At 40.4% G+C, this 25,812-nt stretch overlaps 3 protein-coding genes across 5 annotated transcripts; all 3 read right to left on the bottom strand.

The window, feature by feature from the left end:
• Positions 1–1,448: 1,448 nt before the first annotated feature.
• LOC119907810 (cytochrome c oxidase subunit 6B1-like) lies at positions 1,449–4,750 on the bottom strand. 2 transcript variants are annotated; one of them, XM_038725495.1, is made up of 4 exons: positions 4,647–4,750; positions 3,836–3,950; positions 1,882–1,982; positions 1,449–1,617 (listed from the first exon to the last, which is right to left on the bottom strand). In XM_038725495.1, exons 2-4 carry the CDS (start codon positions 3,939–3,941, stop codon positions 1,564–1,566), a joined length of 261 nt encoding a protein of 86 aa, XP_038581423.1. In that variant the 5' UTR covers positions 3,942–3,950; positions 4,647–4,750; the 3' UTR covers positions 1,449–1,563. The 2 variants fall into 2 exon arrangements, with proteins under 2 accessions (XP_038581423.1, XP_038581425.1); XM_038725497.1 differs by having other exon boundaries at positions 3,836–3,958; positions 4,647–4,743.
• A 619-nt stretch (positions 4,751–5,369) lies between these two features.
• Positions 5,370–10,845, bottom strand: LOC119907809 (C-type lectin domain family 6 member A-like). Of its 2 annotated transcripts, XM_038725493.1 has the most exons (7): positions 10,655–10,845; positions 10,031–10,153; positions 9,680–9,769; positions 8,343–8,507; positions 7,223–7,374; positions 6,642–6,766; positions 5,370–5,814 (listed from the first exon to the last, which is right to left on the bottom strand). In XM_038725493.1, exons 1-7 carry the CDS (start codon positions 10,716–10,718, stop codon positions 5,664–5,666), a joined length of 870 nt encoding a protein of 289 aa, XP_038581421.1. In that variant the 5' UTR covers positions 10,719–10,845; the 3' UTR covers positions 5,370–5,663. The 2 variants fall into 2 exon arrangements, with proteins under 2 accessions (XP_038581421.1, XP_038581422.1); XM_038725494.1 differs by lacking the exon at positions 10,031–10,153 and having other exon boundaries at positions 10,655–10,844.
• A 5,337-nt stretch (positions 10,846–16,182) lies between these two features.
• LOC119907741 (neuronal pentraxin-1-like) lies at positions 16,183–23,919 on the bottom strand. The gene is made up of 7 exons (XM_038725425.1): positions 23,182–23,919; positions 20,819–21,077; positions 20,502–20,641; positions 20,336–20,390; positions 19,257–19,507; positions 16,999–17,178; positions 16,183–16,433 (listed from the first exon to the last, which is right to left on the bottom strand). The coding sequence occupies exons 1-7, from the start codon at positions 23,917–23,919 to the stop codon at positions 16,224–16,226; spliced, it is 1,833 nt and encodes a 610-aa protein (XP_038581353.1). The 3' UTR covers positions 16,183–16,223.
• Positions 23,920–25,812: the final 1,893 nt, after the last annotated feature.

Here is a 25,812-nt window from a genome sequence, read left to right on the forward strand (position 1 = left end):
CAGTTGTAGAAAAATCCCTTTTCAAACCATTTTCGGTATTTGCAGACACCGATAGTTTGTGAACAGCAGATAATAACAGATAACACACACACTGCAGTTTCCCCTAACTTATGATTTGCTTGTGACTCAGAGACAAAAACAAAAGTCTGCTGACATCTTGTTTCATCAACAGTTTGTGTAAAATCGTTATGCAACCAATTCAGCATAATTCAGTTCTGCCAGAATGAGTTTAGAAAAACTCAATTTCATCCTATGTACTTGACCAGAGATGTTTATATCAAACTGTTTCTCAGCAACAGAGATTGAACTGTGATTATAAGCTCCAGAAGAGCTGCTGAATGGACCTCACGGTGAAATTGTTTTCTCCACACTGTTGATCGAGAATAAATGGATAATCTTAGGTAACCCCATCATCTAATGAAGAACAGCTACTAAAATGGACTTGGGAGGAGGTTTGTTAATTACGTTATTTGTTTTATTTAATTATGTCGTTTGTATTATGAAACCCTCTGATGCAGCTTTGTAATTTTAGGCTACACAAATAAAATACACTTCTCCATTCTCCATATTTTCACTTTATACTGTAAAACTTCCATTAATAACCCAGGCTTTTATTTGCTTAAATCACTAAACTCACACTGCCTATATTTGGGACATGCCTTTAATTCCTTAGCCATGCCAGTAAATCTGAATGACGCTCATTATTTCTGTAAAATTAACAAAAACTATTGAATTGTGGATAATCTAACTGCTAAGGATGTGTAGCATTTCCATGTTGACAGAGGTTTTAACATTTCAACATTGGTATATGCATGATCTAAGCAGTTTATATCTAGCTCAAGCGGGTGACCCGACGGGCTTAAAGAGGTTTCATACATCCAAAGAACGTCCAGGCATCTAATTGAGACCTGCCTTTGTTTGTCACAACATGTAGCCACACCGGGCCAGTAAAAGGGACAGGTGTCTAATTGGGATTATAGGCTTTTTATTAAAGTTTAATGGTAAATAGCAAAATGCAAAACCCATTCCTCACCTCCGACACATTGTCATTTCCACATTTCAGAACCAAGGGATAAAGCAAAAAACAAAGAAAATAAGTTAGTTGTTTCTCTTCATGTGTCCATCTTATAGCTTCATATTTTTATTAAATTCTATCCTATAAACCAGGTTGTTTTTTGCCGCTTGTCAGCCTGCCAATGTGAATGAAAGTATTTGCTAATTAAAAGCGACCCATTAATATTTAATATCTGGCCATTTAACAATACTGTGGAGACTCTGGGCCCTGTTAAGTGGTACACTGTTAAGTGGCACCTGAAGCTCTATCTCATGCTTTTAACAGATTTAGTGCACATAGTGAGAGCTCTAATCATGTCCAAGGCTGATATCCAGGGCAGTTGTCCACACTAGTCTGAGTGAGAATCAATAAAGTATAAATCAAAACAACAGGGTTCACAGTGACAGTATACAATTTATTATTTACTTCTGTACAGACAGAGTAGATGCGTTACATTAAGTTAGTAAGATGAAGACCGGTACAGAGGGGCTGGAGAGGAATGTGTGCGTTCAGATCTTTCCGGGGAAATTTCCTGCCTCCACCTGCTCGTCCCATTTCTGAACCTGCAGGAGAGAGAACGAGAAAATAGAGATAAACATAAATAGGACCAAGATATCAGGCTTAAAGTAAAAATGTGAACTTAATATCTGACATAATGCAATTAAGACAACTTAGACAAATGATCTTGAGCTGGAGAGACGACATTTGTGTAGTTGATCACAGCAATTGTTAAATGATGAAACAGTAATTTTGAATATGAAAATAATCAATCATAGTTATTATTATTTAAATTAACAGGTGTCAAATCATGTATTTGTGTAACTTACCCAGCTCATGGGGCAGAGGCTCTTGTAGACCCTCTGGTACCAATCACAGGGAGCTGTGTCCTGGTCTTTGGCAGACAGAGCTTTATTGCATCTGTGGAAATCTGCAGACAACACAGTGAGAAACAAGAGATGTCAGAGCAGGAAATAAACTGGCTGTCAATCAGAGTGAGCCATCAGTCTGCCACTGTTTTAAAGTCCAAACAATCAACACTTTCTATAAATTAATTTAAGGTTGGGAGATCTGGGCAAAAAAATTATCTAACAATCTATTTAATCGCAATCACGACCTAAATTCTTAAATATTTTTTCCTCTTGAAATGCCCTGTAGACTACAACCAGACATTAAAAGTCCACAAGGGCTGAAATGATTCATCGATTAAATCGATTAATAAAATGCTTCTACACAAATTCTTTGCATTGATGCTTCGTTTAATCCATTTAACTATACAGCACAGTGTTTCACAGGGACATTTATAACTGTCGCACATCACGTATACGCTGTGAACAGGACGTGATTATGATGGCGCTGTTTGCAAAGTGGAGGAAGAGAGAGAAAAACAGTGAGGGACAAAGAAGTGTCCAAAGTCTAGGATTATTTCAAGCTAAAGAAACTCTGTAATGTTACCGTCCGTCCACCGTAAAATTAAACTTTTGTCACCTCTGCAACAGCACGACGGCACTTTATCAGAAAGCAGCTGGTGTTCTGCCAGCAGACCGCAGACAAGGCAACAGCAACTTTAGCATTTAACTGAAATCATGACTGATTGTTGAGTTGAAGCCAAATTAAGCCGCAGTCCTCAGCTGAAAATGTGCACACGTGCGTTTGTTATTCTCCTTTTTGGCCCGTGAGTTGTAACCTCACAGTCAGGAGTTAACTGGCTGTCGGGGAGTTGCACCTTTTAACTCCCCTGCAGCTCTCTCTGTAGCTCAGACAATCCCTGCTACCTGCGTGTGCTAATCCATCCTTAACCCAGATTCTTTGTCTTTATAATCGCCATCTTTATAATAACAAACAGCTGTTTCGTGTGCAGGATCGCTCATTTCCCGTTCACGTGAGAAAGGTCGGGTGACACGGCTATCTGCTCTTGTAGTGTGTGTGCGTCCCTGTCACCGATCTGTCACGTAGTGTGAACGCCACAACAACTTCAAGACTGCCATCATATGATGGCAAGTTGTGTGAACGGCATGCCAGCGGCCGACGCTGAAAGTCGTGTAGTCTGCACGAGCCTTTAGTATAACTTGTAGAGCACTCGGGTTATGTTTGTGTTTGTAAAGCAGCTGTCTGGTTGTTGGTCCGATGTTTGCTGTATGACACACTATGAATTTCCGAAAGGACTAATAAATATCTATCACCTATAAACGTGCACAGCTGGCGCCCCGTAACGGGATCCCCCGCAGTTTGGAAACAGAAGACAGAAGTAAGAGGACATTAAATACCACAATTGCTACGAGCAGTGATCAATAATGAATATGAGTAAAGAAACCGTTCATCCATAATTTAGTCTTCAGCAGATCAAACATGATACTACCTTGACACAGCGGCAGTAAAGGAAAATACCGTGCCAAATACAATGGAAAGTAAAAGCCTTTGCATGAACAGATGACAGGAATCAAGATGAGAGAAAAGGAAGCGAGTGAGAATGTTTGACTTTAAAGTTGCAGTTAAACTCAGCTCTTCCATTCACACATTCATTCACAGCGAACACAGAAGCCTTAGAGCAAAGCAGAGTGACTCTGAGGTAGATGTGACCTGTGTCCATTAAAAGTTCAGGTTGGATTCAGTATTGGAAGAAACGAGGGAACAGCAGAGTAAAGTTACAGGTCTGACACAAGGAAAAGTGGCAAGACAAGGTGTGAAGAAAACTGAATAATCACATCCATCTTTAACAGCCTTGACAGATTATCTACTTTATGAACTTAAGTACAACAGTGAAATGAAGCAGGTTGCCTTTACCCAGATAGTTCTGGAAACAGTTGCGGGTCTGGTTGGTGTTGGGGAAGCGGGCGTCGAACGGAGCCGTCCTGTAGTTCTTGATCTTCTCCTCGATATGGTCAGACATCTTCAGCTGCTGGATATGTGCAGAGGTCCAACAGTGTGTGAGCAACTCTAAAATTAGATCACACTGACTAACACTGCAGGACCACAGTTGATCTTCACTACAAGAGAGCCCATTTTTATCCCCCAAACGCACAGTCCATGGCAGTGGATAGCAACGCGCACTGACGTTAGTTGATAAACTTCACCATTTGCTTAGTTTAAGCAGGTCTTGGTTAACTGTCTTTAGAGCCGAAATTACCAGATGACCCTACTGACTATTAAAATACCTTCAATTGTGCTCTACTACGTATGAATTTAATAATAACACGGGAAATATTAAAAACACCGCTTTTCCCAAATGGAGTTCAACAGATGACGGTAGGTTCTAGCGGGTTGGGCTAACCTTCAGAGCCGAGAACCAGTGAAAGGAAGCGACTGTTCAGCTGTTTGTGAAGAATACACTTAACGCTGGTTGAACAATATATCGTATTAAAAAGAATAAGAGTGGTTCTCTGTCATTAGGCTTTACAGATAACGTTAAAGACAAAGTTAAATTTAACGTTAAGCGGGTTAGCCGTCACTGGATGTTTGCTAATGATTACGTGGACGCTTATTCATCTAACCTGATAACGTACCTAACCGGCTAATATACATACACTTAAAAGCCATAACTAACAACGTACTGATGAAGCAAAACGCAAGGTATTCTTAAGAAAAACCTGTTTACCTTCCACAGAGAAATTCCGCTAACCTTATAATCTCAACCCTCGGTGACCTTTCGTCTGAAGGGCCGCTAACTCGCAGTGCATGTCGGGAAACACACGCTTAAAATGATGTTTGAAAAGGCAGCACCGCCACCTGCTGGACACTCCGAGGACGTACAACTGCAGACTGAAAACAGCAGACAAGGATGATGCGGTGCAGACAACCCACAGAGGCCCTGAGACAACCTGTTGACATGATGATTATGATGATGAATGCTAACACAAAATGGTTAAATACCACATTCAATTGCAGCATTTAAATTATGTTATATATGACCTCAGACAGAAAATCTTAACGAATTTCTACTGAAGATGAATGCTAACCTAAGACAAAACCAGAGCGTGGATCTAGTGTTAAAAATATTTGTGCTTATATCAATTTTGTTCTTGCATGTTCAGCACAGTGGTCCAGTGGATGATAGCATTGTGGCCAAGATGGTAGCATGTTCGCACCCTGGTCGTCCCGGGTCTTTCTATGCAGAGTTGCATGTTCTCCCCGTGTCTGTGTGGGTTACTTTTCCACACCATCAAAAACATGTTAGCAAATGGTTAAGGGGATGAATTTTTGTATGTGAAAGTAAAGAATCCTGACCTTTAAATTTAATAATAATTTCATATATCATCTAACACATTTATTTTGCATCCCCATTACAAGAAAACATCAGTTTTTTTTTAATCACTCATAATAGTATTCCTATTGTTTATTTTTTAAAGGCAAAATCACACACAAATATTACTAATCTTCAGAGGAGTTTGAATAATGATCAGTGAAGTTATATCCCTGGTAAGGAAACACCAAACAATAACAACTAAAAGGCTACATCAAACATACAAGAATTATTTTAGTATTTTATTACTATTTAGCTAATACATTTAAATCAACATCTTATATAGGCTCATATCAGTTGCATGCTTCTGAATTGCTTCTTACTAATCTGGCCCTTTCTGCTTCTTTGTAACTTATTTCATTTCCTTTCCTCTCACTGTAGAGTAGCTTGTCTCCTTTCACAGATCCTCCTGAGAAGGTTGGAACATCTGTAAGTGAACCAGCTCCTCCTGTAGTCGTCTCCTGGGGCGAGTCGACCACACAGCTCCCTGCTGTCTGTTTGATCGGGCTCACGCTCCCAAAACCTGCAGAGAAGTGGTGGTTGGGGGGGGGGGGACCCATATTCTTTAATCTGTTACCATGGCAACCACTACTCCTTCAGAGGAAATGCATCATAAAATTAAAACAGCCTCCCACTGACTTTCAAGCCCCTCCGATCAAACATGATGACAGTATATCCAAAGAGAAGGTTACTGCTGAGTATGATCAAAATGTATGATTCAAGGCTATTTCACTTTACCTGGTGCTTGAATGACTGTTAAAGGATAATTTCCCTTATTTTGAAACCTGGGCCCTATTAACACATGTTTTGGGGTCGAAATTACTTTGGACTTTACTAGGTACAGGGAGAGGATCCCTGCGAGTGACTCCCAGTGAAACCTGAAGTCTTGCTCAAGGACAATTCTCGCCCTGAAATCTCGTGAGAGGTGAGTTGTTGCAGGAAGATGACGGTTGAAACATGAGTCAGAATTGGAGAGAGGAGTCTTTCTAGCAGTTCTTCTATGTACAAAACAAACTCCTCTCCCTCGGTTGAATTGGCATTTTCAGCAACAACTCGCCTCTCATGAGATTTCAGAGCGAGAATTGTCCTTGAGCGAGACTTCTGTTTCTTGTTACCCTGGAGGAAAGTCTGAACAGAGTCAGTAGATCTCATAAAACAAATATTTCACTCAGGGCATACATTTTAATATCTTCACATGGAATCACTCATCTCAAGGTCCCATACTTGTGTCCTCACAAGTGAACCAGCAGCATGTGACCATACTCTCAAGCTGCAGGAATAGAAATCAGAGTCCGATGGCTCGTCACCTCAGGAGCGTCCATTTTGGACCTCCTGCTTGTCATTACTCACTTGGGTCCCTTTTCCACCGGGGAGCCGTCACTCCACTGCCAGCCCCTGTCACCACCACTGCTCCTCAGGCCCAGCCAGTACGAGTCTCCATGGCTCAGACTCTGAGCCTTTTTCCACAGAAACACCTGAGAAACAAGTCAGAAGAAAGGTTTAATTCCCCTCAAAGAACATAAACTGTGTTACATATACAGTAAAACAGAAAAAGAAAACCTCAGATGACCTCAAGCAGTGGCCGTTCCTGCAGACATCTCCATATTTCATAGAGGTCTTAAATCTATTCTTAACTCCTCTCTCTCATGGTGTCAAAATGTGTGTCCTTGAATCTGATATTTCAGGGAAAGCATTTCAAATGTTTACAACTGGACAGATGCAAAAATATCATCAGTGGAGCTCTAAGTAAGACACATGAACACTAAAGAAAGAGGGCAGAGATTTCCCACTTTCCAGTGATATTATGTGTAGTATAATGGAATTTAAACACACTTATAATAACTTAACGAATAAAATATGAAATGAAAATGAAGTGCGTTTAATGAATGAATTAAATGATTGAATAAAGCAGGAACGAAGTTTGTGTTCACCTGCTCCTCCTCTGTTCTAACTGTGGCCACAGCGCCCCCTAGTGCCAGACAGTGGTACTGGCTGCTGATCCAGTCCGCTCTGTCTTGACTGAAGAGGAAACATTTCTCTCCCTGATGTGTCCAGCCGGCTTGACATGGTCTGCACACTCTCTCTGCGTAAAATAACCCAAAGAAGACGGATGAAATGAGTGAGAGTGAGTTTTGTGTTTTGATCTGCTCCAGATGACCCTGTCATAAAGCCAAGACTGGGTCAATGTTCAACAGATTTTTTCTAACTGTGAAAACATTCCTATGTGACTGTTTCAACCCTTTTGTGCATGAATTACAAAATTGAATGTACCTTTTAAAATCAATAGTGTAAAAATAATAGGCTGCATCAAAAGCCCACTAAAAGCATGTTCAAATGTTTTCAAATTAATTTTGTTAAGTTAATTTGTGTGTATTATTTTAAGAAACAGTACACAGCACAACAGTAGTACATCATGCATACCGGGAGTTGTGATAGTCATGCAAAATGTTTAATGCACATAAAGAAGTGCAGATTCCACCAGTATCATACACAAAACATATTTTAAAATGCACAGCTCACTTTGCCAAGCTTGAGCTGTTTGTGGTTTGTGTACTTTTGCACTATGCAAATCAGAGCTGCAGGGTCAAACGGTTTCTGCAAATAATTCCTAGTGTTTAATCTGCAGATGCATGCCCGATTCTACGGAATGACTGGAAAGTCAACACTGACAAAGGGAATTGAAAAAGAGCTGAAACAAGTAGGCCATGAAGTGAAACACATGTGAAAGCCAGTTGCACATATTCACACCAGGTAACGCCAAAGCCTGATCTCATGGCCACTGAGCAGCTTCACAGGAGCAGTTTGTGGTTAAGTGCCTTGGCCAGTGGAACTTCAGAGGTGATAATGAGGGAGAGGAAAATGCTGTCATTTCACTTTTCCCTCTCTTTTTTATCCTGACAGGCTGATATTTGCATATTTAAGTACCAGTGTTATTTTAACATCGGCCTATACCTAATTAACTTTTTCTCAACTCAATGTCCTCACTACCAAGATCTAAAGCTTGGGTGCTCATTAGTCCTGACCCCAAGAGCGCACACACACAGCGCTTACCACTGGTGGTGGAGTTGCTGACTGGGCAGTACTCGTTCAGAGCTGGATACTGGGAGAACAGGAGGCGATACGACTGGTTGAGCTTCTCCAGTCTGTTTGTCAGATCTCTTAGTTTGGTTTCCTGCAGGATTGACTGTGACTGGAACATCAAGGTGATCTGAACCACTGTGATATCAAACACACATAAAAGACATAAAATGACATGCACAATGTCCCATCACCTGTTTCCATGGATACAGGACACTAAAAAGATGTGTCGGGGGGAGGTAAAAAAAAGATCCATTCTGAAGGAACATAAAGAGTTAATCCTCTCTATAAAACCTTCAAATGAAGACATTCAGTCTAAAATAAGATGTGAAAAGAATGACGTCTGCATTTCTGTCAGATTGACAGCTGCTGTTTCGAGTCTAAAGAATATTCTGGATGAAGACGTTATCAATTCATGGCTGCTGTCAATACCCTTTTTGTCAACAAATACCATGAAAAAAAACCTAACAATCATGTGATCCTTCCATTATGTGAGTATCCAAAGCTAGGAGATTTATCTTTCTAAAGATATATGTCATTCCTCTGTGCCACAAAGGCCCGCTGTTGTCCAAAACCACATCACATTAAAACACGTCATTGAGCCACACTGCTGCACTGGGTGACACGCTCCTTCACTACCATGAACACAAACACTTAATACACCAAATGTGTATTAATCCGCCACAGGAAATAGTCCCCAACAAATGTCATCCTGTGACTAAAACTAAAACTAAAAACTACATTGATCAGCTGTTTTAGGAAATGTTTGAGCCTTTATATAATAACAAAAAATACCACATGTTGGTAAGACCTTTTTTTTCTGAAGATCTTCGTCTTCAGTAGGAACCGAGGGGCTTGGAGCTGAGAGCCACAGACAGGGAAGTCAGAAAGTATTGAGGTATGGACTAACACATTGTTGCTTTTGTTCTTCTCATTGCATTTATTGACAAAAAAGAAAACTACACCTAAATTAATCTTAATGTAATGTTGGTTACGTCCATTTCTGAATTATATTTTATAATTTACTATACACTATAAATTGTGTTAAATATAAATTACATACAATATCTCTTCCTATAAAATACCTCTTAATATGTATTTATTTTTCCTTTCTCTTTTCTTTATCGTATTGTATTTGTATAATTCTACTGTGTATTTCACTTGCTGCTTTATGGATTGGAAGTGTAGCTCATTGAGTTTGTACTAAAATGGGCCTTGATATCCCTTTATTATTACTGTGTATCAAAGATTTACATGAATTAATAAAAACTTGCACCTGTTTCGACATCAAAGTATCATAAAGTACTCACAGCAGAAAGTCTGGAACAGAGTGATGATGGTGAGCAGAAAGCAGAGCAGAGAGAAGTAATGAGCCAGCTGTCTGTAGTGACTGAACAAGCCTGAGAGACAAAACAGCAACACGGACAAAAAGCAACACTTTACATAAACTGCTATTTCAGCAGCTGACTTATTACATTATTGAACATTTAAATGAATCAATCCAACAGTCCAGCAGTAAATTCTGTCTTTATGAGGCTGATGTTGAGTTAAAAGTGATTGTAGGATCATATCGATTAGCTTGCTGTACTGCTCGATTGTTGAATAGGGATGAGATTCTGCAGATGTACCTCATACACTGGCAGCTTGTATTTCCCACTCACCTATGATGGAATGTAGCAGTGCTGATAGTTTCAATTTTATTTGCTGAAGTGTTGCAGGGACTTCAGCTGCCCCCCCACAGCGAGGTTTGTAGATTATCCTAAGTAGCTGGGCTATATATGTTTCTGGAAAGAAACATTTTTGAGATTTTATGATGCCACTTAAATGCACAAAAACACACAACTAACAAAATTTACTGAAGGAGGCACTTCTCAAAACCTCAGCAAATAAAGCTGAAACAATCTGCATAGCCAGACAAATAACTTTTTTAAATTATTATTATTAGCTACTATTATGTTATAGTTATCATTGTTCTTTGGGACACAGCCTTTAAACTAGTCACTGCAAAACAGAAAGGACAACTCATTAACAAAATCATAAGCTAAGGTAATAATGAGTAAAACTCACTTGACACAGATCATGCAGGTAATTGATTTGTAAAACAGCACAAAATATAAAACACAGAAATTGCAAGTACTCCAAAAATCCACTTAATGCACTTGATCTCTGTGTAAAATGAAGAGGCTTTAATTTGCATGATAAAATCATGATTTTATAGAAACAAAAATTAATTAATATCTTTTGTGAAGTTTAAAACATGTGGCTGTAGCAAGAAAAACAGTTACTTTGGTCTGTAGACGTTTCCTGTTGTTCTTCTTCCAAAATAGCCGATCCATTGTTCACTCCCATGGTTTCATCAGTTCCAACATAAAGATTTGGTTTAAGTTAATGCTGCATTAATGCATGATGTGCACATTTTGTTTCAATACATAAATCCTCCCAAACAGCTACAAAAGAACAGCCCAGTGCTCCTCTGGTTAGTTTTCAATGTAGAATTAAACATCTCATATGAAAATACTGGCTCCTCTGCAGCTGTATGCAAAGCAGAACTAGGTCTGATAACCAAACAAGCTGGAAGATTTCAGCAGTCTACCATGCGAGTCCCCATCACCATCTGTTCTTCATTTCTCCAGTACTGTAAATTGTTGTTGACGAATACTGTTAGTCATCAGTGTAACACAGAGACATTCGCACCTGCACTTTATTTATTTCATTGGATCAACCTGCTAAAAGGCCCCTGAGAAAATATCATCTGCTGGGACCCCATTAACTGGGTCAGATGTCTACTTTGCTTAAATGGTAATCCAACGTTTATTATATTTGACATGTGTCTTGATCTTCCAGTGTTTTTTCTGTTCTTCCAGTTAAAATCATTAAGATTGATGTGATATCATACCCCATTTTTGATACTTCTTAGGGCTTTCATTTTAACAATGTATTGTTCTCTTTGGTCTAATACTGTATTTTAAAACAGTGAGGCAATGAATCCTCTCAGCCCAGTGTTTGTTTGAGACTGTCCTCCCAAGAAGAATGACATCAATAATTTGACAAAGCCAGCCCAAACAAGATTTATGCCTTTTGTTAGGCAGGGACCTCTAGCGGCAGAAGAAGTCAGGTGATATAATATAAAATAAAGTAAAATTCCTCAGTAAAATTCCTAAAGTAGAAGTCTTTTGTAAAATTTTGTAAAAAAAGATTTTCATTGAGAAGACCGTGGTTCGAGTCCCATCACGTGGTTTGCGCAATGCACATATTTATACCCAAACCATGATCTTTTCCTCAACCTAAGCAGTTTTGTTGTCTAAACCTAACCAAACCATGATTTGAATTACAGGGAAAATTGGGGGTGTCTGACCCCCCTAGTTAAGGCTTGGACCCCCCCAAAAGAGGCAAAAACAACAGTTGAGGGGGGTCTTTCTTAACTGTATTAGTAAATATTACATTTCCTGTACTCATACCTTACCATTTCCTAACATTGACGTTAGCTGAACATCTTGTCTTTCTGCATTACTCGCAGCGCAGCTGCTCCAGTCCGGTGCAGCACACGCTAATGGAGAAGCAGCAGGTTAATGTCAGTAGCTATCTAGCTGCTTTAATACACTTAACTTTCCTACCTTCAGAGATTCGTTATTAGCATTTCTTTTACTTAAAATGAGCAATCTGATGTTAGCTGGCTGAGAGCCAACCCTATCATTTCATTATATTATGTAATTGTCGGCTAACACTGGTGTTTAGGCATGAGCAGTGAAATTGGGGATTAGATATTGTAGAGTTACATTTTTCATCAATATAGAGTTTATTATTTTATATTCAAGTTTTTTGTCCTTTCACAATAAACATGGCATTTGTTTTAACTCTGGAATTCCCAATTCCCCAACGACAGTGTTTGTCTGACTACAGCTTTATTGGACGCAGATTACACCATTCACAGTCAACATGAGCAAGAGGAAAGGAGATATTTACTGAAAAAGAGTAAGCTGAAACTTTAAACTTGTATTGTGCTGTGTGGGTTTGTTTTATATAGATTATAATAGAATTTAAAATCATTCTTCTCATCGACAAAGCTCTAAATGGCTCTTAATGGCACCATCTTATCTTAAAGAGCTCATAGTACCTTACTACCCCACCAGAGCTATCAAGCTCCTCTCCTGTGGTTCCAGTTTGGGTTCAGGAGGCAGACACCATCTCCACATTTAAAAGTAGGCTTAAGACTTTCCTCTTTGATAAAGCTTATAGTTAGGGCTGGCTCAGGTGAGTCCTGAACCATCCCTTAGTTATGCTGCTATAGGCCTAGACTGCCGGGGGATTTCCCATGATGCACTGAGCTCCTCTCTCCTCTACTTTCTCTCCCTCTGTATGCAACCTCATCCCATTATTGCATGTTACTAACACAACTTCTCCCCTTTCTGGTAGTCTTGTGCTTTCTCATCCCTCTCCTCTCTCCTCCTATCACTTCCTGCAGGTTTTCTGGCTCTGGAGCTGTGGAGTCTGGATCTGTGGTTGCGGGTCACCTGCTGCCCCCGTGTTCCTGCTCGACACCCTCTACTGCAACGACTATTGTTGCTAGTCCTATTGTTATTATTGTTATTATAATCATTAACATTACGACTGTTATCATTAACACTACTATAAATATCTGGACCATTTTTCATTTAGACTATAGCAACTTCACCTTCACTGTCTGTACCTCTGTGTGTATATTGTGTAGGCTACCTCCCTCCCCTCCCTCTCCTTCCATCCCTCTCTTTTTCTCTCTGTTCCTCTCCTGCCCTCTCTCTCTCTCTCTCTCTCTCTCTCTCTCTCTCTCTCTCCTTCACCCCCAACCGGTCGAGGCAGATGGTCGCCCACCCTGATCCATGGTTCTGCTCGAGGTTTCTGCCTCTTAAAAGGAAGTTTTTCCTTGCCTCTGTCGCCTAGTGCTTTCTCTTGGTGGGAACTGTTGGGCTTCTGTAAATAGCATCATAGAGTCACGGTCTAGACCTGCTCTTTTATGAAAAGCGCTGTGAGATAACTGTTGTTGTGATTAGGCGCTATATAAATAAAATTGAATTGAAATTGTTTTGAGCAGTCATGATGGTCTGCTGTTGTGTGTCTGACTTGCTCTAGAATACTTGGTGACCTCTGACTACAAAAGTTGTCATGTGTTATGGGGCACCCATCAACTGGTGTAAGGAATTTGATTTATCATCATCTACAGACTGATGAAATTAGTTAAATAAGCAAAGGCATTGTATGCATTGTAAGATTTTAGTTCGCTGAAGCTTGCGCCTGTGCCGTACTGTTGTCACTTTATAATTTGCTCCCTGAACCGAACTACAACCGTTTCACAATATTTACCACATGCTATACGTCATTTGACTTAAATCACATGATTTGCATAATATACTTAAGGTCCGGAAGCCCTGTCGCCAGACTGGTATGTTCCAGTGCTAGAAAGTGTCGTTATGGGGAATGGTCATATGTTGTTTTGGAACAATTGACCGTCTAACTATTTTGAGGTTTAGGTATGAGGCTGAAGCCTGCTAGTGGCTGTAGTAATTATGACGGGATGAATTCAGGTGAAGTTATAGAGCACCAAAGTCGGCTTAAGGACCATTGGAGTAAATGGATAGGATGAACATATGTGACAAACAAACATGATCACAATCGTTCCCTAACCTTTACCACATGTTCTACTTTTACTATAATGATGACCGACGACGGGATATCCACCAACCTTAACTAAAGAATTTTAACCCAAACCGCAATATTTCCTTAAAACCAAACAAAGAGGTTTTGTGCCTAAACCTAACCGAATTGCTTTTGGAATTCAGTCACAAAACAATATAAAATGTGCATATTATAGATTGTACTGTGCAAAATGTTATAAGACACTAGTTTGTAGTCCAGTTTGAATTCATAAAATATTGTAAATAGTTTTATTCAAAATCCTGACATATATACAAATATTTGACAGTGTTTATAGAGCATTTTCTTCCTCTTTCAAGTTTTACAACTCAGTTTATAGTTTTGGCTTACTTAAGGGAGGGACTGTTGACTGAACACAATGTAATACTTTGAATATTTACAGCCAAAGACACAAAAACAAACATGACAAAACACCTAATGGAAATCAAAATGTACACCAAAGGCGAGAATAAGCAAGTCTTCATGCATAAAATTGTTTATCTTATTTTTTACATATTTAATGTCAACATTCAGCTTACAAACTACACAGTTCGGTAGTAGGAGGAGGTGTATAAACTGAAGCCTATGTAACAAAGACAGAAGAAACATATGAAAGACATGTTACATGTATTTGGCCCACTATCATAAGAAGAAAACAGTAGCATGGTTTCAAAGTGCTGTTTGTCTTGGCATTACAGTCTAAGAAACATTTCGCAGATATTTACAGCTGTAGTGCGACACTGTCGGGATCATGTAGTCCGGAGTCTGAGAGATTCTGTCACCATGAAGTTGGAGGGGATAGGGTTATAATAAACAAAGTTTACTCCCAAAGATGTGCTTTACAAACAAACATAGGGTTAAGAATGGGTGGAGAAAGTGCTATGTACTTATTAAATTATTTACAATGTGAGAAATGCCATAATAAATGTTTTTAATAATTAAAAACAGACTATCTGACATAATTTGCATGTACAAAAACCTCTTTTGTTATAAAAACATGAAGGTGCATCTACAGTTGTCATGAGATCAACTGCGTCTTCTCTGAGCGTGTTTGTGCTGGTGTGTCTGACTCTACCATGTGGTTTGAGCTGGTCGGAAATAGGCAGGATCAAATCTGTTGTCGACAGATAAATCCCACTGTAAGCCACCGGTTGCAGAGGAGACATCAGCATTATGACGTGGTGGCATGTTGAGAGATGGTTAAAACTGTATTGATGCAGTTAGGTGGCTCGTTGAGACGTGGTCGTGCTCTCTATGACAGTTTGACTTTTGAACAGAGAAACAGATCCACTTACAGACAGAGAATTGTTTAAATTTAAAACATCATACTCAGTCCTGCAATTTTACAGTCATAAAGAACACGTAATACATGCATTACATTTTTTTTTCTTTCTACAAAAAAGCCTGTTGTAGAGTTTTCAATATGAAATACTAGTATAAAACAGCCAACAATGTGCAAAATTAACATCAGTAGGTTGCGCTAACCCTGTGCCAAATTTGACCTGCATTGTAAAAAAGTCCTGCAGCAACAATATTCCTCTGTCTCCACAAAAGAATGAGCAGATATTCAATTTTAAGTATTTTGCAACATGTATGACTCCTCACAGTTCAGATCGTCCATGTGGCTTAATTTGTCAGAAATCCTGTGCCTTTTAGCCACTCTTTCACCTTCTATAATGCTTATGTTGCTCACATACCAGACAAAAAAGCTAGTGCAGGTAAGCTAATGGCAACAAGCAACCTTTGTACCTGGTCAGATGGAAAGAAATCCTATTATGTGTGTTGGATCTCTCATAGCAGCCGTAGTCATGGTCACACAGCCGGTAAATCCAAAGCCCTGCGGCCTATGGTGCTTTCAAAGTCATCCTGCTGAGAGCGTCAGAGCGAAGAAGTGAAGGTGTAGGTGGAGAAGGCAGAAAGATCGAACAGGAATGGCAAAAGATTTATTGAAAAGCAAAATAAGTCGTTGCTCTGTCTGTTGCCCCTGACTGAGCTTTTGTTATTAATCTTCTGCAGACCAATATGATGAAAAAACAGAGAGAGCAATGAATTAAATTATTCTCCAATCTTTAATCCATGACAAAATAACATTTTCCATTTCTCCGACAATTTTTGACATGGGCATGCCACAAAACATGTGGTAATGATGATGCTACAGCTTTCGGTGTGGGGTTCCGGCGTCAGTCCTTAGTGGCAGGGATCAAAGGGGATCTCGGTGAGCCCTCCATGGAGCTCCAATGACTCCTCCGACCAGGACATGACATCACCAGTAAGGTGGGCTCCGCAGGTCGCCTGGCTGTAGATCTCGCTGGGCGTCAAGACTCTGGACCAGAACTGGAGATCAGACATCTCTCCCATGAAGGACTGAGTGACATCAAAGCGGCCTCCCATCGTGTCCTGTGAGGACCAGTGAAGAACAGGTCAAGTTTGAAAGAATTGGATAATCTGAACCTTTGCTCAGGGGTGATTGCCTGAAGATCTAACTGTGAGCTTTTGAAAGTCATAAAACAATATCATGATTATAGCTAAATCCAGCTGAAAGATCACTGTTCCTGCTGCAGTAGCAAGAAGGAAAACAATGATTGCATGTCTGTGATGGCAAACTTTCTCTTGCATAAAAGTCAGACGTGCTGACCCAACACACTACTTCACAGACTTGTACTGAACGTTGGCATTGGCTGTGAATTGTGAGGTGGAGAATTGTCCAATATGGATGTAATTCTTGGGTCGGGTAGCTGATAACTGCATGTCTGGACCAGAAAGTTTTTGTGGTCGGATGTGTTTCTTTAAGACATAATTGCATTGGAAAACATGCTCATTTTATGAAATTTAAGGACATCAAGTCTAAAGAGAAATGACTAGAGTTAGTTAATGGAGAAAATGGTTATTCCCCAATAACTGTATCCATGTACAGTTTTTGTACACACAGGATCTCTGTCAGACGGCATGCTGAATGTCTTACCTGCTCCTGGCCCAGGATGAAGGTCCCTCCTGGCTTAATGGGGTGCCAGGCGGAAAGGTTTTGCCCCGAGCCTTTCTTCAACCCGTCTTGGTAGGCTTCCCAGACACCATCGCGTGTCGACCATGTCACGCACATGTGATGCCACTTCCCATCTGTCATGGTTATGGGCAATGTCACCGCCTAAACACAGGTGGACGGACAGATAGACAGAGACAGACAGATGTACCATGAGAAGTGTTCATCTTCCATCTAAAGGAGTCTTGGCCCCAATGTTGGGAACCACTGTTCTAGTTTAAGGCCCCAGTCACACCATTATTTATGAGGGAAACATTTTGCACCAGATTCATTAATCTGAATAAAATGGTTCCATATATATGTGTGTATATATATACACATATATATATATATGCATTCTCTGAGGCTTTCACAAAGTTCACCGTTTAAGAAATGTTACAAACAAATGTTTCAAGTGGTGGATATTTATCTTTGAGTATAACATTTTAAAAACTTCATGTATAACAAACCCTTGACAACAAAAATGTCCCACTGTTATTCATACATATGACCATCCACACAGAAACAAGGCATTGTCTTTCATTGTCTTTCAAGTGCTGACTAATGTAGGCAAACTAATGTGAGAATATCCACTCTTTGTTCATCCTCAAACTCTAGAAAATGAATTAAAGATTGAGATTAATCTGCATTCTGAGGATCATTTAACTGTGTCACTGATCGGTTTGATGACTGCCAAGTAGTGTGCATGTAGAAGAAAACAAACATGACAGTTTCTCCTTCCTGGTAATGTCACTCCTACAGACAATTAGGCGAATCAATTACTATAATCAGATTAATTGCTTTGTGATTTGTTTGCTAAGCTCACTGCTCACATTACTGGGGCAAGGAAGGGAAAAGGACAAACATCTGTCTTCTGTTTAGGGGAAAAGGATATCAGTCTTTCAGAGAATGACAGATTAGGAGGCTAATAGAACAATTGAATAATTTGTATGTCAGCAATCACAGGAGTTTCTAAGCCTTTTGTGGGAGAAATAGCAAAACGAAAATAAGAAGACCTGAAGTAACCTGACCTCCTTTGTAGGTATAAAAGAGAGAGAAAGCTCCAAAAACAGAATGGAAATGTTAGATATGAAATATTTTAACATATTAAGCCTTACTGTAAATTTACAACACTTGGCTAATATATTGTAAGTAATCAGGACATGTGATGCTTTTATTTTCATTACCCACAATAACTGTGTTTATATTCTTTCAAGATAGAGACTGACAATATGCTACATGCATGTACATGTCGTATTATATGTATGAGGCAATTGCAGAATTAAAGTTGTTTCATTCATTTAGATAAATAGCTGCACTTCATGTTGAGCAGAAGGTTTGCAGATGAAATGGCTTTACTAGTAGTCTTCATAATGTACAATCCCCACAGCCATCATAAACTAACAGGAGAAAACACAAGCAGCCCGAGCTGACCAGTTAAAGATTTTGTGTTTTTTTGTGTTTGAGGAGGGTCAAGCCAACTAGTGTCTACCTGCATAGACTATGATTTGGCTAACTATTTTATATATAGCACCAGCATAAATGGGCATTGATACTCTATATTTCCTGTACCTTGAATACTACTTCTGTCTGCATAGCACATACAAAGACAGAATGTATGTGTGTGTCTCCTTCTCATTTCCACCCCTGCCTTTTAATCTGTGAATGTCACTGCCAGCTGACAAGTTCATCTGACTAACCAGTGACTGAGAGCAGTACACTACAGTACACAGAGCCTGGCTCTGTGGAAATATTGTGGTGAATCTGAGGTCACAGTCCTCTCATCGTAGATCTGACCTCCACTGGTGAGGTGATGCTGCTGTCAGGCTGAGGTGTGTATCACTGTCATACCTCACTGCATGCAAGGTTATTTACACTCTGGGGCATAGATGTGTGAGAACTGCAGTGTTACCTACTGTCACTGGTCTCCTAAAGCTCAGAGAAATAGATTTTTGACTGGAAAATCCCTCTATAAGAACTTCTTAGAGGATAGAGGATGTCTTTAATCCTAATATACAGTACCAATACCAGTGTTTTCTGTCCCAGAATCAGCGGGGATAACCACACAAAGAGGAGCTATGTGTCATCTTAACAACTGAATTTGTAAAACATCCAATAAAGTGAGTTTTAGTATCCAAATTTTGGTTCCTCAAAATTTTCAGGCCCTTGATTCTGTGCATTACTTTTTATTGCATTGCTTTTACCTTGTCATTGAGTAGCAGCTCCATGGGGTTACTGCCCCATTCGATGAGCACCAGCTCATTTGCTTGTCCAGGTATGGCGTAGGAGAAGGGAGTACCAATGCCAGGACCTGCACCTGCCTTTAGCCACAGGCAGATAGTCAGGGCAAAGATCTCGCTGACCACTGACCGCTTCATCCTGGCATACATGTAGTTGGTCCTCATGGGAAAGTCGAGCAAGAAAGCGCTAGGACTCTTTAGCTTCTTTTGGTTTCCTGGTGAGACGGAGAGTGCAGAATTTTGATTCAGATGATTCATTTGGATAGTACATAAAACTGTTTCAACACCTGACAAAGCAAATCCTTTGATGTCTTAGCCAAATGCTTCTGTCTTATCTGTAGGAATTTTAGCTATTGTAATGTTCATAAAGGTAATTTATGATCAAGTCAAACTTAACAAGCATTGTTTTATGTTCTCTACCAAGAGTTTTTACATGTGAGTCATATTGAATGCGTGAGTTAAACCAGTTTGTGTTTATTTGTTCTTTCATACGAGAATTTTGTATTTAGGATTCCGTTCAAGTTACAGAATTAAGCCACTTGTTTCCTAAAAATAGATACAACTCATACTTAGAAAACAACTTTTGTGATCCCTTCTCGTGCACAGTAAAAAAATTTTTTTAAATATGCCTTTTCCCAAAGTGCAACTGTACTCCTTTAACGAAAGTAAACGACTGGAGGATGTATAATTAGTAAAAGTACAGCATGAGCATGATATAAAACATGTTCAGTTTAGGTAATGTGTAGCTACAAGAGCAATAAAACAATGGAACTTCTAGTACCCATCTTTTTTTTTGTTGAGGGAACTTTCATGATAAATGTACAGTTAAAAACAGCAACAGACAGATTTCTTGTACCTCATACCTTCTCCAGCAAAAAATGTTAACTGACCTGCCAGGTTTAATTCTTAGTATTTGTTGTTGAGCAAAACTGTGGCCTTACTGTTACTTAAATGTAGGCAAATAATCACGGGAGTAGTTTAAAATGTTAAAACAACAATAACATGGAAAGGTAAACTATGCAGTAGCTGTTGTGCGTTTGTACCGTGGTCAGTGCTGCCGTGGTGCAGTTGGCTGAGCACTGTTTCCAGCTTGCTGTGCCCAGCTCCACGCAGACTTGTCTCTTTGCTATTGAAAGGCAGCCGCTGTGGGTTAGAATCAATACCATGGTGGTTGTCATGGTGGTCATCATGGTGGTCATCGTGGTGGTCATTGTGGTGGTCATCGAAGTGTCCAGGTCCATGGTAATAGTCGTGGTGATCATAATGGTGGTCATTGTGGTGATCATTATGGTGATCATTATGGTGGTCATTGTGGTGGTCATCATGATGGTCATCATGATGGTCATCATGATGGTCACCATGACGGTCAACATGATGGTTGCTGTGATGGTTGCCATAATAACCATTATGCCGGCCGTGGTGCCAGTCATACTGGCGGTCATGATGACGATTATGGTGACTGCTGCGATGGTTGTGCCTGTGGTTACTGCGGTGGTTGTTGCGATGGTCTTCATGGTGACCGGTACCATGGTGGTCATCATGGTGGTCATCGTGGTGACTGGTACCATGATGGTCATCGTGGTGGTCATCATGATGGTCGTCATAGTGGCTGCTGCTGCGGTGGTCGTCGTGGTGGTCATCATGGTGGTCATCGTGGTGGTCGTTATGGTGACCATATTCACGGTGATCTCGGTAGTAGCTGTGCAGCTGCTCCTCCAGAGCGGTGATCTTGCGCTGGAGGAGTTCTCTCAGGGAACTGGAGTAGGAGCTGGAGGAGTTCCTGGCCTGCAGAAGCATGCAGAAATTGATCAGTATTTCTGACAGCATGTTCATACAGTGGAAACAATAGAGGCTCCATCTTTGCACTGTGGGATTGAGTTAAATAAATTAAACAATGGCTTTAGAAGTGCACATTATAAACATGATATTTTTGATTTTGATGATTTATCTTCATGACAATGGCATACATGTTCCTTTGTTTAGACTATATATTTATTTGGCACCATTTACATTTGTTTTTATCACTAAATTCTAAATTCTTTGCCCTAAACCCCCTAAAACTGCGGGGGTTATTTACATAATGCGGTGGCCGATATACTTTGTTGGCTCTTGTGCTAAATAATATATGCGTGGGCCTCCATTTGTCCAAATTTCCATTCTTTTCTTACTTCTAATAAACCAGATGACTACTACTACTTTTACTACTACTAACATCACTTTTTCTTCTTTGTGCGTACTCAACGTAGTGCCAAAACTCGCTCTATAGAGCAGTTTGTCCTTTTGAGCTACTGCAGAAACATGGCGGTGCAATATGGCGACTTCCATGTAAGAGGACATTGAAAGATAGAAAGAAATAGTTCATTCTAAGGTAATAAAATTGCAAATGTTCATTATGTAAGGTCTTTATACACCACTGAAAACACACACATCATTTGCTGGGTCTCGACAGCTCTGATGAAACTTTTTAAGAACTACTTTCAAAGAACAAGAATGAACATCCATGCTTCCAAAACATGAGGAAACATCTAAAAATCATCAAAAAGTCAGAAGTTCTTTGCAGTAAATGCAGTTACATGCAGTGATTAAAGAATTCTGTAATGACTTTTGAAGATGCAGGGGAATAGTTTCGCCCTACAAGTCCTCCTCTCCCCTGTTCATCCTCGTCTTCCTCTCCAGCAAATCCGGCTTTGTTCCCTGTCAGCGCACACCACGATTAATAGCCTCGTCAGGGAGGATTAAGCTAAGTGAAGGTGAGGCTGGCTAGTGCCCCTCGGCGCATGGCCAGAGGCTGGTGGCGTAGACATCCTGGTAGAGGGAGTGACGGTAGGTAAATCCTGGCTCTGCTTGTGTTTTGTCTCACACCTTCCAGGGAGATTGAAGAGGATTTCTGGCAACACTTTCCCTGTGCATAGACGGAGACCACCTACACTAATAAAGAGGCTTTCACAGGCTAGTGGAGAGCAGGGTTTTGGTCTCGCAGTGTGACACCAGCATCATTAAATGTTGTAACACAAGTGAGACAGCTGAACCACATGCATGGCTTGTTTTAGGTGCCGGAACACAATTTAGAGAATGTGGCACATCCTATCACATACTGTGCAACATCTACAAATTAGAAGAAAAACTAAATTTGGAAACAGGAGCAACAACAATTTTAAAATTTCCCAGTTAGCACTAATTTGTTGTTACAAAGTGAATGTTTTTTATGTCTGGATCAGTGGAAACCCAACTTTTTTGCCTTGTGATACAAAGTTGATGTACTTGGTTTGGTTTCCCCATGGGAAACAGATCCTTAATCTCAATGCAATTAACTAGGGTGAATAAACATTAAATTAATTTACATACAACAATGTGATATGATAATCTGGAGATCGTTCTCAGAAAGACTGGTACCCCCTCCTCTAAGCTTTACTTATCTCCCTCCATCATATGATAGTTGAAAACAGGGGATGTTTAAGGTCAGACGTGAGGGCTAATAAACTTAAAGCAGCTTCCTGTTTGAGCTCAGGCTTAGCCTATGATATCCAGGAGAGAGATCGAGAGCTGCAACAACTCTGAGAGGACATTAGTGCCCAATAGCTCAGAGACAGCAGACAAACAGTTGATATTAGCTTTCAGGTGGTGTGTGTCGGACATTGAGAGGTGGTGGAGACATATCTTCTCCAAATCAGTTAACAATAAACATTACCTTGTGTCAGATTTTATTATGGCCTAAATACTCTTGCTCAAGAGGCAACGTCTTTACTTGCTTCAACTCCCTTATTTTGTGTTTCAGGGCTGCTACAGATTTTCTGTATTTAAATTTAAATTTTATTTAGGGGTTTTAATCCCCATTGGTAATGCAAAAATACCTTCTAATTCAGCGTGCATTGCTGATTTCTGCACTCACCTGCAAGTTCTCCAGCCTCTCCTTCAGTGTCTGCAGTGTTTTGCCCGTCTGTTCAGGGGAGAAAGAGCTGTTTTTTACGTATGACGAGCCTTTCCTGTGGTGGGGGTCCGACCTGTGGCTGCCATGGGAGTAGTGGTGATCGTTGCTGTGATATAAAGAAGGCCCATGGTGTGGCGATGATGACGTATGGTGGCTGCTGTGCTGCCCGTGGTGGTCATTATGGTGGTTATCATGATGGTTCTCATGGTGATTGTCGTGGCGGTTTTCATGGTGACCAGTGCTATGGTGACTACCGAAGCCCTCGCACAATGTGAGCTTGGCGGTCAGCTCCCTGATGGTCTCCCGCTGGTCCAGGATGGTCTCCTTTTGCCTTACAAGGCTCTCGCGCAGGTGCAAGATGGTGGCTTTGGCCTCGTCAGACATCGTGTTTCGCCGGTTACTGCCATTGTGGCCATTAGTGTGGCCATTACTGCTTGGTCCATGGGGCACACTGGGTGGAGAATAACAGCTGGGGTCTGCTTCTGGGGGAATAGGGGTGCAAACAAATTTTGGGCTAATGCCATAGTCATGTTCTATGCCGGGTAAACTTCCTGCTGCTGCTGCACATGACAGAAAGTAGTAGAAAATTAGAGAACGTAGGGGGAGGAAGGGGAGGACGGACCCCAGAGAGGCTCCAACCCATTGCTGGTGCCTTACAGACAAATGCATGAGGCTCAGAGGACTGACGTCTCTGGCCATATTTGACCTGAGCCCAAGCTATTCTTTGACAAAAGACAGTCCTCCCAGGCCTTAGCTTTGTTGTGGTGAACACCATGAATGAAGTTCATATGCGTTGGATAGAAAGGTGTCGGAACAAAGCATGTCAACAATAAAATAGCAGATGTGCTCTCCTCTCAGACGGTAAGGCAGTATTCCAAAAGCACAGAAAGGGTTTACCTTCAAGACAACCCTGCGGTATCAAACAAGGGTTCTTGGCTCGACGGTAAGTGCACAAGCCATTAGAGCTGGACTTATGTATCCTGATAGGACCTTCTGCTGTCTCTGGGATGAGGCCCAACGCCAGCCGGGTGATCGCTCTTGGCTCCAAGGACCTCCTGTGTTCGACAGCCAAGAGTAATCCCTTTAACTTCGGCTTCTAACCACCCATCAGATCCCAGAGTGCTCTTGCCTGTAGGACGGAGAAAAGAAACAGATGATAAGAAAGAAAGAAAACAAGTCCAGAAATGAGTGATTTGAGATATATGAAAAACAGATATATGTTTCAAAATGGAGAAATTGATGTTATTTATTTTTCAAGTTGGAATCATTGCAACAAATCAAAACAACAAACCAAAATCTAGAGATCATCTGAGATAAATCATTGTCAAGATATGGCTACCTTGTATTAAAGAAGTGAAACTTTCCATTGACAGAATCAGATTTAAAGAAAGGAAATCTGGGTCACAACTGAATAAAACAGATTTATACCTATAGAAGTTGTATAGATCGATAATAACATGTTTAGATAGATAACAGAAGATAATGCATGAGAGAATGGTGATCTGCATGATAAACAATTCATCTCCAATTATCAAATTGCTCCTTCAGCCGGTCAGCATTTCCTGTCTGCACTGAGCCAGCAGACAACAGTGCAAGTTCAGTGACGCTAGTCGGCAGGTAGACAGTGCTAGGGGGAAGGCTGGTGGGGGGTTGTCAAGACTGTAGCAGGCCACAGTGTAATAAGATTACAGCCAATTAATCTCCCCCCAAAACCACAGCCAGCAATTCACACAATGAAAGCTGGTTTTCATTTGAAACATGGGCAGGCCTGTGGAGCCCAGTCACTCACACCTCATGAAATAGTGTCAGAGCTTGTCAGAGCTTGTCCGCCCTCGGACAGCATGTTGATTGGCTATTTAAAGACAGGGGAGACAAAATCAAAGTCTAACAGGGAAGGGATCCCAGCAAATATTTTGATGTTAGTGCAATGATGAAGCAAGAATAAAGACTAAATGCCACTAGTTGTACATAGCTACATTGCCTAATATATCAGGAAGTGAATGTCGTTCTAAAATGAGTTTAGTGAATAGTTACTGTATTTGACCGTAATGATAGAATATTGTTCACATGTTGTTCTCATCTGGTTTTCCCACTTGCACATCCCCATCAATCCCCCATCAATGGTGGTGATGGGGCAGTGGATAAGAGACATGCCTTTGGTGTGAGAGACACCAATGTGTCCTTGAGCAAGATACTTAACCCCTAGTTGCTCCAGAGGCGCGCGACCGCTGACATATATAGCAATTGTAAGTCATTTTGGATGAAAGCGTCAGCTAAATGAGTAAATGTCATATCAATCTTTCTTGCCGGGAAGTAGTATATCTCACCAGCTCTGTATACAGTCAACACAACATTATGTTTCCTGGCATAATCACATCTTTCTACATAATTTGTGAAGGTTTCCTGACTATATACAGTACAAAATGATATAAACAGTGGAAACAGTAACTCCATGTTTTTTTCTAAGACTGCTTGTGAGTGATCAAGGTAATCTAGTTTGTTTGTGCAGGTGTAACTTTTTTATAAAATTCACATTTGTGAAGGGAACATATTTTAGAATATTAAAGCCAACATTTCTATCTAATTAAAGAG

The sequence above is a fragment of the Micropterus salmoides genome, unplaced genomic scaffold, assembly GCF_014851395.1.
Source record: "Micropterus salmoides isolate LMB-PRFRI ecotype aquatic unplaced genomic scaffold, ASM1485139v1 Ms_hic_scaffold_17, whole genome shotgun sequence".
NCBI classification, from domain to species: domain Eukaryota; kingdom Metazoa; phylum Chordata; class Actinopteri; order Centrarchiformes; family Centrarchidae; genus Micropterus; species Micropterus salmoides.